This window comes from Anomalospiza imberbis, chromosome 23 (assembly GCF_031753505.1).
Source record: "Anomalospiza imberbis isolate Cuckoo-Finch-1a 21T00152 chromosome 23, ASM3175350v1, whole genome shotgun sequence".
NCBI lineage: Eukaryota > Metazoa > Chordata > Aves > Passeriformes > Viduidae > Anomalospiza > Anomalospiza imberbis.
This window is the reverse complement of record NC_089703.1, coordinates 3,886,316-3,900,479: the sequence shown is the minus strand read 5'-3', so window position 1 is coordinate 3,900,479 and position 14,164 is coordinate 3,886,316. Positions and strand designations below refer to the sequence as shown.

Below are 14,164 nucleotides of genomic sequence, written 5' to 3'. Positions count from 1 at the left end.
CACTCTTTTATTTATAAATAGATAGTTTTATAAATAGTTTGGGGCTTTTCATGTGCCCTGTTCACGCCTTCAAGTTTGTGATTTTGATGTAATAGTCACTCAGTTCTCATGGTTTAAAGTACCAATAGAGAGAAGACTTGAGCTAGGGATAAAAATAAAAACAGTTCACAATTCAGGCTTTTTATGGCACTTAATTTCTCACAATATAAAACTTACTATTTTATATTTACTTGCATGCAAGTTTATCAAAATGTGTAAGTGTGGCTTGGTGAAAATAATCTGCTATTGTAACCTGCTGAAGGCAGAGATGGCTTCTTGTTGTTCAAATGCAAAATCGTTTTCTCTTGCATTGAAATCAGAGAGGGGGAAAATCACCCTTAACCCACATATTGGTGTATTTTAATTCTATTTTTTAATCACATTTACTGAAGTAATAAAATATATGAGGTTTGTAAATGATTTAAAATGGTGTTGCGAATGCGGTGACTCAAACATGCATTTTCTTTTTTCTCAAGACCAAAGTTAACAGTGTTTGATCAGAGACAGATACAGTGTCTGATGTTAAAATCTTTCCAACCTCAGTTACAAAAATAGTACCACAAAGATATCACACTTCCAGCTGCAATGTACCTAAAGTTTACGTCACCTGAAAGATCAAAGCTGCGTGATGTAGGGCTGAAGGTGGTGCAGTCCAGCTGCAAAGTAACAGCTCTTTCTAAGTGCAAGTCAACCACAGCTTCTCTCAGTGTTTCCACTGCCTCCCTCAAGCCAGTCAGTGTAACACAACAGCAGATGCTGCTGCGGAGCGCTTTGCAGCTCAAGATTTTCATGGCTTCCTTTCCCCTGCATGCAAGGATGTGCAGTGGTGAGGCCAGGGATCTGTTTCCAAGCGTGATGGGATCAAATGAGCTTCATCTGTATTTGCACACAAACCCCAGGACTGCTGGGTTTGAGCCAGACTTTGGGAGGAGCTGCAGCTCCACACTCAAGAGGATGGCTGGTAGTAAGAGACTGTGAGTGTCACCAGTGACTCTACAATGTGATCTCCTTTTTAGCTTCAGATGCTTTTGGAATGCATGTAAATGATGGCTCAGGTAACATTAATGATGGACCAGAAAACTATTCTGCACTTCTGTTAGAGCTTTTAAATGCAGTACTTCTTTTCACATGTAGATCAAGAACCACTTCTTTGAAATATCCTTTATCCTTACTTCTAGAGGAAGATAATCAGCAAACTGTTTTGGAGGGGTTTTTTATTATTTTTTAAAGAAATATTTAAAAAGCCACTTTTTCCCCAGTGGCTGGACAATTTACTGCTCTAACACTCAGGTGCTGACACCTGCTCTATTTACATAAACAGGTTCTTGTTCTGTGTTCCAGAAGAAAATTCAAATGTGGCTGACTTGGGCAGTTCAATTTCTAGTTCACCAGAAGATCTCTCAATTCTGTGGACTTGCCAGGATTCTGATATTCACCTTGTTCTTCCTCAGGGAAGTGGCAGCTGCAGGCATCATCTTCTTGAACTGACTGTTCAGGTGTGTGCACTGAAGAAAAAGAACAGATTCACAGAATCAGCTGGGTTGGAAAAGACCTCTGAGACCATTTAGTCCAGCCTTTGACCATACATGCTGTAAACCAGACCAGAGCTCTGAGTGCCATGTCCAGTTGTTTCCTGAACACCTCCAGGGACAGTCACTCCACCACCTCCTGGGCAGCCTGTTCCAATCTTTAACAACCTTTTTTTGGGAAGACATTCCTCCTCATCTCCAAGCTGAACCTCCCCTGGTGTAGCTTAAGGCTGTGTCCTCTTGTCCTGTCACTGGTCACCTGGGAGAAAAGACTAATCCCCATCTGGCTACAGCCACATTTCAGGGAGCTGTAGAAGGCAAGGTCTCCCCTGATCCTTTTCTTCTCTCTTGACTAAACAACCCCAGTTCCCTCAGCTGCCCCTCAAAGACTTTACCTTCTAGATTCTTCCCCAGCTTTGTTACCCTTCTCTGGACTCACTCCAGCACCTCAATGTTTCTTCAAGTGAGGGGCCCAGAACTGGACAAATGTTCCCTTTCTGTTTCATTTATTCAGCCATCTTATTTCACCATCCCTCACTCACAAATGCAGGAAAGAAAAAAAAAAATCTTCCAAGTTATTCTATAATCTGAAATTATTCCTCTACAGCATGTATATCTGATAAAACTAATTTATCATACTTTGGTTTCCCTAATTTAGCAGGGCCTCTTGTGCTCTGTTTGTCATGGCAATGAAAGGAAGACCAGCATGAGGGAAATAGATTTTTGGACTGCTATGGTCTTCTGTATTTAGAGTTATACTAGAAGATTCAGACCTTATCCTTAGAACAGGGGAAAAGAAGAGGAAGGGAGAGAGAACCCCCCCAAAAAACCAAACAAACCAACCATAAATGACATTGAATGGAATCAGCTTCATCGTTGTGCTGAACCCTTGGGCTTGCCCAGGACTTACTAGCTCTCAGAGGGCAGTGCTGGACTCCGGCTGAGTCTGCACAGCACACCCTGACTGACGTCCCCTCTCCTACTGCAGCCAGAGCTCCAGGACACTCACTCCAGGCCATGTGTCCTCTCTGTGAGCAGAGAGAACTCCCAAGTGTCACAGCCACACAGGCCAAGGATGATGCTTGGAAGTCATAAAATGACCTGACCCTTAACTGGAGCAGCTGAGTTTTTTCATCTCTCACAAATAGTCCACTTCTAAGCATAAGCATGCACTTGACCTAACACCCACAGTGCTTTCTGCAATAAAAATTCCAAAACTGTTTCCCTTCCCATTGCTTCTGACTTACAAGACCAAAAAAGAAAAACCAAAGCTATTGCAACTACTTTTGTAAAGCACTTAACCTGGATTCCTGACTTCTGTCTAATTTCAAAAACAAAAACTGAAGAGCATATTTATCTTACTTTTCTCGAAGACAGCATGTAGTTTCTTTTTCTGCCAGACACTGAAGCAGATGCACAAAGGCAGCAGAAACACTACGCACGACAGCCCAGCCACAGCAAGAGAAATCCTGATCATGTCTGTCTGAACATCCTTGCCTAGGAAATAAATAACATTCTCTAAGAGTATTAACAGAACAAAATTATACTGCCCTTGAATTAGCTGAAAACTTTGTCTCCCATTCTGCTTCTGGATCAGTCTGCAACACTGGAAATGCACAGAAGGACTTTTGCTTTTAATGGAAGGTGAATGAGCTACAGTATGTTTAAGTAGGTCACAATTCTTTACCTCCATAAGCAATATTACACAACGGCTCACCTGGCACAGTGATAGAAAATGGAATTTCAAGAGATGCTGTAGGTAGAGTAGTGACTAAAGTGAAATTAACTGAAGCGTCTTTGCAAATGACATCTTTTGCTGGAGTTCCAGGCTCCAGGACTTGGTTTTCAGAGCACCTGAAGGACATTAACAGCAAAGTGGGGAAAAGGAAAAGAAATTTAAAATTCTAGTCAAGTGTATGAGCTGTAGCTTTTTTTTTTTTTTTTTTAAGTTTACTTACATTGTCCAGTTTTTACAGGAGCCATTGGGCTGATCATTAAAGGTTCCGTAGCGGCAAGCCTGGCAACCTTAAACAGACAAGGATAGGTAAAATTGTACAAGATAACATTTGAAATGCAACATATGAAACATTATTTTTGCCTGCTTGTACAATGTCAAAATTACTACTTCATAAGCTGCTCTGAGTATGCAAGGCAAGTCTTTGCCTGTCAGCCACAGACCAGTACAGTACTTAGCTAAAAAAAACCAGTTGATTCGGCACAAAATGCCACAAACCATGCCTAACTCCAGAGTTCCCAGTTCAGTTTCCCTCATGCTGGCAGCCAAAGAGCTGCCATGCAAAGGGAACTAACTGGTGCATGATTTGAGCTGTAGTAGGGCCCAGAGTGTGGTGGGCTTTTCTGCTCCTGAGCTTACTCCACACACCATGCAAAGTGTTTAGCAGCAGTGGCAGCTCTTATCTTGCGAGGTCCTTCCTCTATCTGCTTCTGCACCGCGCACGAGGCAGTGCAGTGTGTCTGGTGCAGGATGCAGAGGGGCTTTCAGCTGCTGGGAAAAGGTGATCCTACCGTTCCTGGTGCTCTCCCGGCCCACGCCACAGCTTCGGGTGCAGTAGGTGCAGCCATCACCGCCGCAGCGATAGCCCTCCTTGCACGTGCACTCAGCATCACTTGTTGAGGAACACCTTTTCAAATACTGAAATAGTCCTGCAAGGAGAAAACCAGTTTTAGGCTACAGCGTGCCCAGCGTGGTGCAGCAAAGGCTCGGACCTTTGCTCGCACAAGAACCAGGCTGGCGGCTTCAGCGAGAAGCCCCGCAGACGCGCAGCGTTATTTGGCCAGCCCGGGCACGTCGTTGCCACGGGAGGTGACAGCAGGGCTGGTGGCATCGCCGCCGGTACCTTGGCACTGCCGACACATCCTGCAGCCGCCGCGTGCCGCCGCGCTGGAGAAGGTGCCGGCCGGGCAGGGCTGGCAGGACGCGCCCGCTCCCCGTCCGCAGTCGGCGCTCGCTACGAACGTACCTGCGGGCCGAGACACAGCGGTCACCGCGGGCCGAGACACAGCGGTCACCGCGGGCCGAGACACAGCGGCTACCGCGGGCCGAGACACGGCGGTCACCGCGGGCCGAGACACGGCGGTCACCGCGGGCCGAGACACGGCGGTCACCGCGGGCCGCGCCCCGCCGCGCCCCGGCACGGCCCTTACCCGCCGGGCAGTGAGCGGCGCACGGCAGCGCGGCCGCGGGCCCCGGGCTCAGCGCCAGCGCCAGCAGCGCCGCGGGCAGCAGCGCCCGGCCCGGAGCCATGGGTCGGAGCGGGTCGGAGCGGGGCGGCGCGGCCGGCGGGACTGCGCGCGGGACTCCCGGCACCGGCCCCTAGCGGCCGCCCCCGAGGGGTCTGCTGCGTCATCCCGGGGCGGCGGGGAAACCCCCGCCCGGCGGGACTTTCCGGACCCTCCCAGAGGCGCGACCCCTCAGCTCTGCCGGGCAGCGCCCGCAGAGCTCTCTCAGCGATGCCGGTCAGCGGTCGCCCTTTTCACCACTGGGGCTTCCCGATGAGTGCCGCGTGGAATCCCCGCGAGGAGAAAGGCGAGAGGCGGGGCTGGCAGACCGCAGCCATGCCGGAGGTGCTGAAACCACATGGGCACCGCAGGGAACGGCGGAGCGCCGCGCTCCGGCCGCGCGCGTGTGGAACCCCCGCCCCAGGGAGCGCGCACCGCGCACCGCGCACCGGCCGGCACGGGAGCGGCGCGGCCCCGCCCCCTGCGGGCCCTCGCAGCCAATCCCCTGGCCTGGCCCCGCCCCCTGCCCGTCCCCGCAGCCAATCCCCGGGCGCGGTCCTGTCCCTCAGCCGGGCCCGGAGCAGACGCGGTGAGCGCGGAGTTGGAGCGGAGAAGCGAACGCATCTTCGGTGTGTGTGTGCCCGGCACACGGGCAGGCAGAGCAGGGACCAGCCTGTCCAGGGCTCTGAGCGGAGTCCGCTGTGGGCAGCACACAAAGCGCCCCGTACCGGGAGCTGAACCTCACACCGATCCCAGCAGAGCCCTCAGCGAAGTCCTTCCCCATGACCGGCTCTCCTTCCCTGGCCTTGAGCTGCTCTGCCGGAGCTCTCGTGCGCCCGGCACCCAGGAGCCAGACCGGGCCTGCCAGCACCTGCGAGCAGGTTTTTACACAGCAGAGCTTTGCAGTCCTAAAGGTCCCCGTTAACAGCTCTGTCTGTCCTTCAAAACACCGAAACCAGGGGCAACATCATCCCTGAGCCACAGGCATTCCCTGTGAGCCTGGGGAAACAAGAGTCGGGCAGAGGCTTCGGGCAGAGGGCGGAGAAGAGCAAGGCTCGGCTCTGCTCGGTCCGTGCGGGGCTGCCCGAGGGGCGGCAGCGGCGGCAGCAGCAGCTCGGTTTGCGGTCGCGCCGCCGGAGCAGCCGACTCGTCTCGGCGGGGGCACCGGAGGGCTCTCTGCGTCCCGAGAGGCCGCGAGAAAAGCGGAGCGCGTCGGCAGCGCGGGCGAGCGGCGGGGCGGGGCCGGGGCGGAGCGCCCCAGAGCCGCCCGCGGCCCCGCTGAGGTGAGTTGTGGCCGCCGCGGGCCCGGGCCGGCGAGCCCTGGCGGGCGGAGGGTGTCGGTGCGGGCGGAGGGTTCGGCGGCCGGGCCCGGTTGCGGTGCCCAGGCGGCCGCGTCCCGGGGCCCGAAGCCCCGCCGTGCCCGCGAGGAGGCCTCGGCCCGGGCGCGGCCCGTGCTGTCGCTGCTGCGGGGAATGGCGCCGCGTCCCGGGCGAGCGGATGCGAACGTGGGGATGCGGCCTTTCCACCCGGGCTGCCGCGCCTCCAGCCGCGCCCTGCCTGTGAATGGCGGGCTCCGCGGTCGGGGCACTGAAGGGTGTGATTTTTGTGCCAAGCCGCCCTCGTTAGAGTTTCTGAATCAGCGCGGGTCACCATCTCCGGAAAGGCACGTGTGCCCACGCAGGGCTCTACGTTTGGCTGATAGGTTTGAGGCAGCCTTAGCTGGCACTGAGGAGCACATGGGACTGGCATTTACTATGCGTAGGTAGCTTGTTAAATGACTTGTTAAGTGAAGTTGCTGTTAGGTCTGTGTAACTTACTTTTGCCTTCTCAAAAACTGTCTTTCCGTAGTAGTGGGACAGCTATTTACATGTGCGCCCAGATGAAGAACAGTACTTGTGGTCAAGAATTTGGCAGTGTGGTACAATAAATATCAATAGGCACTATGGAGAGACTGCGTTTTGCAAAACTAGGAGAAAGAGTAAAGGTTTCAGGGTCAGGTGCCTGTTTTAATCTAAAGAATTAATGAAAGACAGGGGTGCAAACTGTGATCTAGATTATTTTTCTTCAATAAAAAGCAAACACAGCATTTCTGCATGGTGGCTATTCAGGTAGTTTATTGCTGGTCAAATTCATATGAAAATTTTGCAGAATCACTGTGTACCCTCAAGCTGTTAAGAAGCTCTAGGTTGTTCTGAAGTTATTACTACTGCCTCTGATTTGGGTCTACTTGATCAGTGGGCTTTGCATTGACAGTACCTAAAGCTGCCCTAAAAGTAGGATTTGACACAGTGAATTATTCTGCTTGGGCTGGGTCAGCATGCTGTGGGATGTTGTGCTATATATTACTGCCTCCTAGAAATAACATTCTAAAGGAGGCTGCCTCTAGGGAGAAAACCTGAAAACAGGTGAAGTTGAAGCAGGGTGAGGATGATTTTATTTTATGTAGGCACCTAAACATGCATCACATTTTACAAAGGGCTCCCAGGCACTACGTGCAGTTCTAGATGGAAGGTCCCTGCATAGGACAGAAATCTCTGTCTTACAGAGCAGTAGCCTGTGAAATGCCTCCTCACATCACAGGTGCTTTCACAGATTCCTCTCAGACCTGTATGAGTTAGTGGGTATTTTACATGATTTAAGTTATTTTAACTTAACCTTCAAATGGAAATTTGGCCATTCACCTCAACTTGAGTTTAGAAATAAAAAAAAAAAAAAAAAGTCTTAAGGCTGGTTTGTTCCATTTGCTAAATCCTGTGGTCTGCTCCCCCATCACACATGTGCACATGTGTTTCTTCCCCCACAACATTTCAAAATAACCCAGAAAATCTGTTGGTGAGATTTTGCAGGGGCACTGGTCGACTCACTGTTAAGTCACAGGAAACTCCTCATGCAGCATGCTGGGTGGAAACTAAAAACCAGATGTGAGGTCAAAGCTCATGCAAGCCCTTTTTGTAAGTGCTGACCTGGGTAGGAGTCAGTCGTCTCGGAATGAGTGAGGGTGTGCAAATTGAAAACAGCCCTGCCACCCACCCTGAACCCCTCTCTCTGGCAGACACAGGTCATGATTAAGGTCTTGGTTAGGCCAGGCTGCTTCTTCTTCTGGTGCTGATGTGCTGTGCCTCCCACTTGCACAAGTGCCTTAATCTTTTAATATCATAATGCATTCTTTTTTAAAAGCTCCTTAGTTAAACAGGATGGCTATGGATATTGATTTAAGCCAGTGAATTTTGAGGTGGTTTAAATGAAAGACCGTGCAAAAGTACAAGTTACTATTCAGTTTAAACATAAGGAAGGATTCATACAAGGGGATTTGCCTTCTAACCACATTGTCTTTTTACCTCCCTCAGCCCCTTCCTTCACAGCCATCTCCCTAAGAGCAGCCCCACAAGCCATGGCCTCCAAGAGAGCACTGGTGATTCTGGCTAAAGGGGCAGAGGAGATGGAAACTGTAATCCCCACTGATGTTATGAGAAGAGCTGGGGTGAGTATGCAGACAGTGAATAATCTTTGTGTGTGCCTGGTCAAGGGGAAATCATTGCCTCAAGTGGATGTTCATTTCCAGGAATTCAGCGTGTGCTCTGTGAAGTGAAAATTTACCCTCATCACCTTACTGGTTAGCAAATATTTGTGTCGTGCACCTAATGAGCATGCCTGACAACTGACATTTGTTGGTAACCTTTCAAAGTACAAGTCTGATGTGGACTAAAGCAAATATTTCAAGTAAATCCTACTCTGTCAGAAAACACAGCTACTTCCATGTATAGTAACTGGAAGTTTCTCTTTTGTAGGGGTCTGAAAAGCTCAGTATATTACAGCTCATGACATTGCTTAGCTTTTCTGGTGCTGCTTTTGAAATTCAGTTATTAACTACAGTTCTGGCTGTTGGGATTCCTTATGCTGTTTGTTACTCTTGGCAGTTGTAGTAGCACACAGTTATCATCTCATTAGGAATGAAAATAATACTTTAAATAAACACACCAACCTCACTTATATAGAAATGACTGAAATAAAAATTTCCTTCTCCCACCACTTTTGTCATTCCATCACTGTGCTCCCCATTTTGGCTGTCATAAGAGGAGCAAGCTCTCAGTGCAGCTTCATTTGTTCCGTGTACTACTTAAGAACTAACATATAAGAATAATGCCCCAAATTCTTGTTTTGTAATAATATATTTGTTCTCCTGTTAGATCAAGGTGACTGTTGCAGGCCTAACAGGAAAAGAACCAGTGCAGTGCAGTCGAGATGTCTTCATTTGTCCTGATGCCAGTCTTGAAGATGCCAGAAAAGAGGTTGGTCATCACCCTTCTCTGATATAATGGCCAGCATAGTCTCTCTCACAGTTTCTGAGGTGAATTTGGAAAGCTTATGCATTACCTTTGTGAACATATATTGCATGTTGTGTTAACTTTGTGTAGCAGTGATTTACAGAACTGTGCATCCCACTGTGCTCCCCTTCACTGATATGCTGCTTCATAGCCTGCTGGGTTCAGATATATTTCTTAATTCTGCCCAGGTGTTTGATTTTCCAAAGGGCCAGTCACAGAGCTGTATTTTTCCTGTTAGTTGGCTTGACAAAATACTGTGATTTGAGCCAACTCAAAAGTTGTGATGAGAAGCTAAATAATGTTATAGTTAGGCCTGTACAGTAAGGTTGGAGCAAAACCACTTGTCTTTACAACCCAAGAGCTGTCACTTGCTTGCTGAAGCTTTTCAGTGCACTAGGCTTAACAGTCAGTTCTGTGAGGGACTTAATTGATAATAGGCTTTTCCTGGAACAGGAAATAGTAATTTTTTTCATAATTGGAACTGGTTTTCTGATCATAAAGTGTTGTTCAGTGAAAGAAAAGGTAGATTTCTTCGCTTTCCACTTGAATCAGCTGCAGCGGTCTTCAAACAGCGTAATGTACGTAAAGAGTGTAATGTATGTGTCAGCCTGTATTCAACAGAACAGTTTTGTCTTTGTTTAGGGGCCTTATGATGTTGTGGTCCTGCCTGGAGGGAACCTTGGGGCTCAAAACTTGTCTGAGGTAAAGTTCTGGCATTTTAAAAACTCATGGGCATTTTCATGAGTAGTGGGGTGGTCAGCACTTGTTTAGTAATCCTGCATATTCAGTTCAGCATCTAAAAATTCTCTTCTGAGTGAACCAGTAAACTAATTGTTAATGGTCTTAAGCCTTCTTGTGATGATATAGGTGGGAAGGCTGGGTGAATTCTTGGCCACGAGTACCCAGTAAAACAGAATAAAAGTGGAAAGGTATTGTGCATTATGGGAAGATTTCTGTTCCTATTCATATGAAGATGAAATTGCAAATGAAGATTTCCTGCTGAGACACAAGACTATCCAAACCCAAGGGACTCTGCTCCCTTGCAGAATTCTGTCTCTGGTGCAGAATTGTTGCAGTGGTGGTATGAATTCCTTGTGGAAGGCAAGCAGACAAACAAATTGATCTATCAAATAGGGTTTAGGTTGTATCACAGAGTTTGTAAGCCATGGAGTATGAGACAAGTATCTCATATAAATCTTAAAAATGATAGAGACTGTCTGGACGTATCTTATGAATACTATTTTCTGTTGGTCCTGTATTTTCAAACAACTTTTTATGGCCATGGGTTAACCAGCTTTCATGTGGGTCAAGTACTTCCTTGCAGTTCCTTCTGATTTCCTTCCTCTTTCCTTCTGGAGCAAGTATGTCTTGGTTTCAGTTTTTCTCCTTTTTAATGTTCTCATTGCCCTCTGTCCTGAGGCAGGGAGGAAAAATTCCAGTTGGTTTTCTGTACAAAACATGTTTATGAAATGTCAGTGTAGACTGTTTCAACCGCGCTTCAAATAACCAACTCCAAACAATGACTTGCGATGTTTCTTCATACAGTCTGCTGCTGTGAAAGACATTTTGAAGGACCAGGAAAGCAGAAAAGGCTTGATTGCTGCAATATGTGCAGGTGGGTTAACAGTGTCTTGCTTTGTAAAGCATTTGGATATTTTGAAGGAGCATGAAGAGTGTCCTGTCTTAGAAATCTGTGTTCCTGTAATTTAGTACCAAGAATTTATTCCTCTCTCTATATATATATACCTTTCAGCATCTGATTTTTTTTGTAAATTTAATAGAAGAAAAATCTCTAAAATAATTGTGAACATTTATCCTGCAAGTTCAGGTTTTTACCTAGTTCCTTCCAGTCAGTTGTGTTACTGTCTTTAAAATAAAAAGTGAAAGGTAGTGTGCTAGGATTTTTTTAAGTGTGTGCTTATTCTGGTGATCTTTCTGCAAGTGTACAGCACTGGCAGAATACCATTGCTGTAAATTTGTCTCACATTACCACTCCTGCCCTTTAGCTTCAGAAAGAAGACCAGAAATATAGAATTACAGTCTCACCCTTCCTGAGCTGCAGCAAAAAAATGGACTTGGTTTGAGGAGAGGGTTTTCTGCTTACATACTCTGCACAGCTTGGTGTCCAGATCATGAACTTTTGTAAGATTTGTGTTTTAAAAAGCAAGGTGAAAAATTGCCAATACTTAAATTGCAAATACTGCAACTGAAGGCTGCTCTAGGGAGCTAAAGCAGAGAGTGAGGAGAGAGAAGATGAATGCATAAAATGCAGTCAGAGTGTGTTGCAGGAGGGGATTTTCACTTTTGTTTTTTGGTACAATCCTGGAGGGGTTTTCTGCTTTTCTTCCTCATTTAGGTGGTAGGTACACAGAAATGTGAACATTCCTCAACTTGGCAATGATGCTCTTCTGCTTCTTTATCTGTGTCTCTTGCAGAACAATCCAAATTCACATCTGCCCAGCAGAGGCCTTTGCTTGTAAGCAGGATGATTCTTAGAGCTCATTCCAGCTGAACACAAAAGAGGTTATTTCCTGTACTAAATACAGAATTAAACAAATGAACAGAAATGAAACTCATGTCAGACAAATCCTGCCTTCAGTTTCTTTTAGAATTCCCATAAGGATTTCCTGTCTGATGACTTAGCACTTCTTGACACAAATTCTTTACTCCATTCAGGCTAAGGAGGAAGTATGAAAAGAGAAACTCTTGAAACCAAAAACTGAACAGTTAGTCCATGATCTGTCCAAAATACTGCTTGGCACACAACTGCAGTGTGTAGAGACTTGCTCAAAGGAAATCCTATCTGTTAAGTCTCTAAATTGAAGGTTTAACAAGGTTGTAAAGTAATTGTAGGTAATTAATGTTCAGATTGAGATGCAGACCTTTTGTTTCTTAAGCAGTTTTAAATAAAATGTCTGGAAGTGGGTTGTTTTTCACTCCCTCAAAGGCAGCACAGTCATGGGTGGGACATCAGTGTGAACTGTAATGTGAGAGCTTTTTCATTCAGGGACAGGGCTGGCATCAGTGTTTATAAAAAGTAACCTGTCCACAGTGAGCTGTGACCCCTGGGAGTCCTAATGCCCAAATGTCTGTTCTTTAGGTGTAGCAGAAGGCAATTCCTCACTGGTGCAGCCTTGTGTTCTTACAGGTCCTACTGCCCTTCTGGCCCATGGGATTGGGTATGGAAGCAAAGTCACGACACATCCTTTGGCCAAAGACAAAATGATGAATGGAGGTATGTTTCTGTCCAAATCCTTCTCAGATTTTCTTTTTTTTTTTTTTACCTGAACCCGCAATTTTAAGAAAGGAAAAGAGCTTTTTTTTCTAATTTTTCTCTATGAATTGAGTCTGTATCACCAGAAAATAGAGGGCTGTACTAAAATTCTCATCCTTGGGGGAATCCTGCTGCTGCTGCTGTCATGTTAGGAGCATTTATTGCCTTATCCTCTTGAGGCTGAGCCATCTCTTGCCCCTTTGGTTCTTTGCCTCAGTGGTCCTAACAGCAAACTCTGGGAGCACCTTTCCTGCTCTCCTCTGAGTAATGCTTTGGTTCTGTGGCAGCTGATGGCTCCACACTTCTTTCTCCAGCCTAAGGGAAGGGATGGTGAAATGCTAGGAAGGTCATTCTGTGAGCATTAATGAGGCTGGAGGTGAGCAGATGGGCTCCCCCAATATCTGCTGCATGCATTTGGAAAAAAAAAGAAATTTGTGAACAGCTCCACAAAAGCAGTTTGACTTCCAGAAGTAACCTCATGGGAGCTGACAGGCTCAGTGAGCACTTCTTGAGGAGCTTCTAGCATCAGAGGGGCATTCCCACACCTTGGGAATGAGCTCCCTGCTCTTCCCTGCGGACAGCAGGCAGGGATGAGCTGCTCAGAGGCAGTGCTGGGCTCCTTGTGCCCTCTGTGGCAGCTGTGGAGGGCACGGTGCTGCACACTGACCCTGTTCCTGTTGTGTGTTCCCCCAAGCACACTACTCCTACTCGGAGAGCCGCGTGGAGAAGGACGGGAACATCCTCACCAGCCGTGGGCCTGGCACCAGCTTTGAGTTTGGCTTGGCCATTGTGGAAACACTGCTGGGCAAGGAAGTGGCTGAACAGGTGAAGGCACCTCTAATATTGAAAGATTGAAATCCTGGTGTGGGATAGGCACTAGGACAAACTTAGGTAGAGAGTCTTATCCTTTGTAGAATAACTGTAATGTGCACTGTTGTAAATACACTTTAATTGTGGGTGAAATTAGTAACTGTGCTTACCTGAACTGGAATACCTTAACAAACCAAAGGTCTTCATTTCTGGAAAAAAATCCTGTTAGCAAAAAGCTTCATCGCAAAAAAGAAGCCAGCATCTAATAATCCTAGTTAGTTCTTGGGTGGCATTTAAAAATCACATGGAAAAATGTTTGCTGAGTAAATAAAAATGGAGCATCCCTACTGGTGTGTTGTTCCTTTCTGTGTTCTCTCCCAACCCAGACCCATGAAACCTTTTTACCACCACGTACTATTTAAAACAACATCTGTTTAGATTCTCACACAGTTCTTCTGAAGTCTGAGCTGGAATGAGAAGGTGGCCAAGCACTGGAACAAGCTCCCTAGGGAGGTGGTCATGACCCTGCTAGCATTCATGAAGTGTTTGGACAGCACTTCTCACAACACTTCTCTTGGCTGCATGGTTTGACTTTTAGGTTGCCCTATGTTGAGTCAGGAGTTGGTTTTGATGACCTTTGTATCTTCCAGCTCAGGATATTCTCTGATTTCATTACATAGATTATTAAGTTGTAACCTAGAATTAGTTAAAACAATGTTCAATTTCTTGGGTAAAATAAGGCAAATAACTAGTATTAGTTTTCCAGCAGTGTTGGAACTAAATTAAGAGTGTGAATATTCATACCTTGTCAAGCACCCCAGAGTTCCTGCAGGTTGAACATGATACATTGAAATTTGTGTTCTGCATTAAATGATTGCAGATCCATTGAGCTATTTGGGCAGCTAATAACCACCATAAAGCATGAAGTTTGGATTTGGTAGAATGCC

At 47.0% G+C, this 14,164-nt stretch overlaps 2 protein-coding genes across 2 annotated transcripts; one reads left to right on the top strand and one right to left on the bottom strand.

Annotated features, from left to right (window-relative positions):
• Positions 1-1,235: 1,235 nt before the first annotated feature.
• Positions 1,236-4,878, bottom strand: TNFRSF9 (TNF receptor superfamily member 9). Its single transcript, XM_068171379.1, has 7 exons — positions 4,734-4,878; positions 4,427-4,549; positions 4,095-4,232; positions 3,527-3,593; positions 3,286-3,422; positions 2,931-3,065; positions 1,236-1,544 (listed from the first exon to the last, which is right to left on the bottom strand). The coding sequence occupies exons 1-7, from the start codon at positions 4,831-4,833 to the stop codon at positions 1,420-1,422; spliced, it is 825 nt and encodes a 274-aa protein (XP_068027480.1). The 5' UTR covers positions 4,834-4,878; the 3' UTR covers positions 1,236-1,419.
• Positions 4,879-5,950: 1,072 nt separating this feature from the next.
• Positions 5,951-13,564, top strand: PARK7 (Parkinsonism associated deglycase). Its single transcript, XM_068171463.1, has 7 exons — positions 5,951-6,091; positions 8,156-8,289; positions 8,996-9,097; positions 9,776-9,835; positions 10,679-10,748; positions 12,282-12,368; positions 13,102-13,564. The coding sequence occupies exons 2-7, from the start codon at positions 8,200-8,202 to the stop codon at positions 13,260-13,262; spliced, it is 570 nt and encodes a 189-aa protein (XP_068027564.1). The 5' UTR covers positions 5,951-6,091; positions 8,156-8,199; the 3' UTR covers positions 13,263-13,564.
• Positions 13,565-14,164: the final 600 nt, after the last annotated feature.

Excerpts from the sequence above, each read along its gene's own strand:
- TNFRSF9 (XM_068171379.1), bottom strand. The coding sequence starts at position 4,833 with ATGGCTCCGGGCCGGGCGCTGCTGCCCGCGGCGCTGCTGGCGCTGGCG. Across the intron at positions 4,233-4,426 it reads GATGTGTCGGCAGTGCCAAG|GACTATTTCAGTATTTGAAA; the intron begins GTACCGGCGGCG and ends TTCTCCTTGCAG. Across the intron at positions 3,423-3,526 it reads TCCTGTAAAAACTGGACAAT|GTGCTCTGAAAACCAAGTCC; the intron begins GTAAGTAAACTT and ends AATGTCCTTCAG.
- PARK7 (XM_068171463.1), top strand. The coding sequence starts at position 8,200 with ATGGCCTCCAAGAGAGCACTGGTGATTCTGGCTAAAGGGGCAGAGGAG. Across the intron at positions 9,836-10,678 it reads GGGCTCAAAACTTGTCTGAG|TCTGCTGCTGTGAAAGACAT; the intron begins GTAAAGTTCTGG and ends TTCTTCATACAG. Across the intron at positions 12,369-13,101 it reads AGACAAAATGATGAATGGAG|CACACTACTCCTACTCGGAG; the intron begins GTATGTTTCTGT and ends TGTTCCCCCAAG.